Here is a 4,138-nt window from a genome sequence, read left to right as displayed (position 1 = left end):
CTGGCCGGTCTGTGCGTGGCAGCTGCTCCCCACAGCGCCGATGTCGCAGTCACACCTCCGGCAGCCGGAGCATCCCTCAAAGCCGTAGTATCCCTCCTAGGGAAAAGCGGGACAGTGGGTGCCCCGTTCAGCAAGAGGGCATGCGTGCTTCCTCCCCGGGGCAGGCTGAGGTGACGTGGGACCCCAGCCTTGCTTTCTAGGAGTCTTTTGACCACCACAAAACTCGTATCAACATGGCAAAGATGCGGAGCTGCAATAAGAACCCAGACACACCACAGCACTGCCCTGCAAATCTGCCCTTGCCCTGCAATGCCAACGCTGGATGCATATAGGAAAATGGGGTTTCTTCCAATTTCCCAAAGAGTGTCACATCACTGCTCCGGCTGCAGCTGAATGCTGCCTCCTTCGCTTGCTGCCAGATCTTTAATAGGCTTTGCCAGGTCTAGGCAGACCATGCAAATCCAGCCTTAACCCACCTGGCTGCCAGCGCAGCTCTGCTCACAGGTGTGGGGACAATACAACGGGGCTGCCCCTCATCCCCGTGCCAAGGATGGGCACCATCCCCATACGCGGGTGGTCCTTACCTCGCAGCGGTCACAGTGCTGGCCTGTCACTCCAGTCTTGCAGAAGCACTGGCCGGTTCGCGGATGGCATGAGTCAGTCCCGCAAGGCGAACAGTTGCACTCTGCCAGGGACAAACACACCCAGTTATACGCTGAAGAGCCTGCTCAGGCACTCACAAACCTTATTCCCAACAGGGAATCCTATTTCCCCCTTATCTATCACAGTCAGAGCAAAGACAGAGCCTCTCTCCTCTTGGATTTGCTCCTCCTGACAACTTATTCCCATGACACCCGCCCAGGGCAGATCCCCTTTTGTGAGCTGCAATTTGGCTGCTGTTCCTCAGAGGGAGACGAGCAGTGCTGGAGTGGGCTGTGCAACCCACGCTCCCGAGGCAGTGCCAGCACCCCTGCTGCAGGAGCTGCTTGGGGCAGGACTGTTCCAGCCTGGGTGCAGTTTGGCAGCTCACATTCGGGGGTGGATTGGAGATTATGGAGTTGTGATGCTGGAGGGCAGAGTTTTGGAGTCTTGTTGTTTTTGGTTTTTTTTAATTATTATCATCTTTAGAAGATGCCTGCGATGCGTGCAACCAAGCATGTGACTCACTGAGGCAACACACAGCCTGGCAAAGGTGCTAAACACATCCACAGTCAGTCTGTCCATCTTCCCCATCACCCACTGCTTGCTGTCTGCCCCACTCACGTGTGCAGTTCTTGGCGGTCACCGCATCCCCGTAGTAGCCGGGGGCACAGACCTCGCACCGCGCACCGGCCGTGTGGTGCATGCACCCCGTGCAGGCGCCCGTCAGGGAGTCGCAGCTGCTAAACAGCATGTTGGGATCCGTGTTCCCGCTGCAGTTGCAGGGCTGGCACGAGCTGCCAATCACCATGGGATTGCCGTAGTATCCTGGGGCACACCTGGAGAAATATGGCAAGTTAAAACTCAGTCAGGGCATCAGGGAGATCCCTGCAGCTCATACTTGCACAATTGTAACAGTGCGAGCATCCAACACTTGTAACTGCTGCAACCCTCAGGGGTCTCGGAGCACTTTGTGTTTTGCCTCACGATACCACAGAAAGGTGCCTTTAGCACAGACCGCAAGTCAAGGCAAAGCACAGCTAAGTAATGCACCCACAGCAACACCATATTTCAGCAGCGGAGACAGCAATAGGGCATTTGCAGGTTGAAAAGGATTGAAAGAAACGCTGCCAGGACGAAGTACACCGAGGGCAGAGACAACCGTTTCCTCTGCAGTCTTTACTAGGACAACTTCTCTTCTGCCACAGCAGTGGCTGCGTGGGACTAGTGAGTCTGAGGCCCCAGAAACATGGGTGCCATCGCCTTACCGCTCACAGTTGGGTCCAGCGTAGCCGGGCTTGCAGAGGCACTGTGTGCTGGAGCCTTTGTGGACACAACCGATGGCAAAACTGAAACGATAAGGGGTAAAGAGGAAGGTGCAGTTATGCCTGACATGGTGCCAGGGGAGCTGATCACCCCATGTGGGCTGCCGGGGCCTTGGGTAAGAGGCCACGGACATGGTTTGGGGCCATGGACAAGGCTGGCATTGGGACACCTGCCAGCGCCAAGCCAGTGCCCAATGTGGCACAGGGTGGTTCCCAGTGGTTAAACAGTGAGGCCAAACAGGCAATCTCATCCAAGGGTGCTTACTTGTTGGAGGCAACTGAAAGGGGGCACGGACATCCAACACACTGCAGGGGTGCTTCGGCAGAGGGGCTGCCCACGTAGCCATCCTTGCATCGCTCACAGTGGTCCCCTTCTGTGTTGTGCTGGCAGTTCTGCAAGGAAAAGGCCGGCTGCGGGCTCAGCACTGACAGCAAGAGATGGTGGGTTGCACAAAGAATTCCCCACCACGTATCTGGAGGCTTCAGTCCTTCCTCTCTCCCAGAACTGTCTTGCACCCTAGGTTGACCCTGAGCGGGACCACCCCTGAATTGGCACATGCAGCTAATGCTCCAATTCAGGCACAGTCCTGCCAGCTCTGTCAGTATGCAAAGAGCTTTTTTATCACATGCTAGAGACCTTATAACTCCAAAATATCATGCTGCTTCCCTGTTTACTTACAAGGCATATCCCAGAGCCCGGCAGGCACTGATCTGAGTGGCCATTGCAATGACATGGGATGCATTTTCCCAGAAAGAGCCCCTTGGTGTCCCTATAGTAACCTGGAGCACATTCCTGAGGAGAGAGAAAAAAAAGGGAGAGCTGAAAAACAGCCCACTACATTCAGGCAAAGCAAAGAAACTAATTTAGTTTCCATGACAGAATTCCCACAGAGTTGTACTGATGGAGAAGAGATTAAAAGCAACAATGAAGCTTTTTCAGCGCAGCTCCTTCCTGCTCCTCATCAACAGGAGATAATTGGCCAGACAGAAGGACCTATTCCAAGGTACAGCATGCACCTAATTTTGGTCTGTGTCACCTGAATGATTTCCCCATCACGCCTCTTCCAAGCGGGCAGATGCAGCTGACGCACCTCTCCCAGGTGCACCGTGTTGTGACGGGAGGGGAGCTGGGAGTGGGCTGGTGTGGGGGGGCCTGGGAGGTGGTGGTCCTTCCTCCACCACAACCTGAGCTGTAGTTTCAGCTGAAGCTCTCAGGGGTCAGCTTGGAAGCCGGTATTCTGGCACCACTGCTTTGCACAAACATCCAAACCCCACGGCTGCCACCTGCACCAAGCACGAGGGGTGGCCGAGACCTAAAATATGACTGTTTTTGACTCTCCTCGGCCTGGAGCAGCACGTCTGCTTTCACCCTTACCTGGCAGGAGTCCCCCTGGTAGTTAGCTGGGCAAAAGCACAGCTCCACATTGCTGGCGCGGATGCCCGTAGCTGTATCTGTTGCCATCTCTAGGACCACTCGGCGCAGGGACACGGATGAAGAGAGCTGGGAGAAGAGCGCCCGGATCTGCAGCTGTTCCAGGTTTGCCAGCACCATCATGAGCTCTTCTCTAGACACAGGGTTGTGCGTCTCTGTGTGCCTGAAGTTACCCTAGTGGGAGAAGACCTAACGTTACCGGCAGGAAGCACAGGCACCTGAACATCCAGCCCAGCCTCCACTTCCCTGCTGCCGGGATGTCTCCCCTTTCCACTGGTAAGAGTTGCTGGATCTTCACAGCCAGTTCTGCTGCAATAGGCAGCACCTAAAATACTGAGCTCAAAGCAACTGTCCCTTCTGTCTAGATGCTAGACTTGCCCTTTCAGTAGCATTGGTGCACTTGGTACACAACTGAGCGTGCAAACTCACCTCCACCAGCTGCAGCTGGCCTTCGTGCACCTCCCCTGGGGATGGGTAGGTGCCTTCCAGAAACATGATGCTCATCTGATTTCCCTGGGAAAAGCAAGGAAGGTGTCAATCACCACCTCACTTGGCTCATGCATTAACAAGGGGCACCAGGGAATTTCTCGGGCTGCACCTTCAGGATCACGTCCGGGCGGGACTCCATGGGAATGAACACGTCACCTCTCCGTGGGTCGGAGTGCAGCTCATAGCGCAGGTGCCCACCATAGGAGGAAACCTAAGGGAGAGACAAATTCCATATGTTGTTGCAAGTCCACAC

General features: G+C 55.2%; 1 protein-coding gene across 1 annotated transcript in view; it reads right to left on the bottom strand.

Moving 5' to 3' along the window:
• LAMA5 (laminin, alpha 5) overlaps window positions 1-4,138 on the bottom strand; it is a gene marked incomplete at its 5' end in the record, with an annotated part of 42,991 nt that overhangs the window by 13,937 nt on the left and 24,916 nt on the right. The window contains 9 exon segments of the mRNA XM_009700488.1: window positions 1-96; window positions 585-685; window positions 1,264-1,478; window positions 1,908-1,988; window positions 2,230-2,357; window positions 2,644-2,757; window positions 3,340-3,570; window positions 3,826-3,909; window positions 3,995-4,096. Of these exon segments, the coding sequence (XP_009698790.1) occupies window positions 1-96; window positions 585-685; window positions 1,264-1,478; window positions 1,908-1,988; window positions 2,230-2,357; window positions 2,644-2,757; window positions 3,340-3,570; window positions 3,826-3,909; window positions 3,995-4,096 (1,152 nt within the window).

The sequence above is a fragment of the Cariama cristata genome, unplaced genomic scaffold (genome assembly GCF_000690535.1).
Source record: "Cariama cristata isolate BGI_N322 unplaced genomic scaffold, ASM69053v1 scaffold3140, whole genome shotgun sequence".
Classification (NCBI taxonomy): Eukaryota; Metazoa; Chordata; class Aves; order Cariamiformes; family Cariamidae; genus Cariama; species Cariama cristata.
This window is presented reverse-complemented; position numbering and strand designations above follow the sequence as displayed.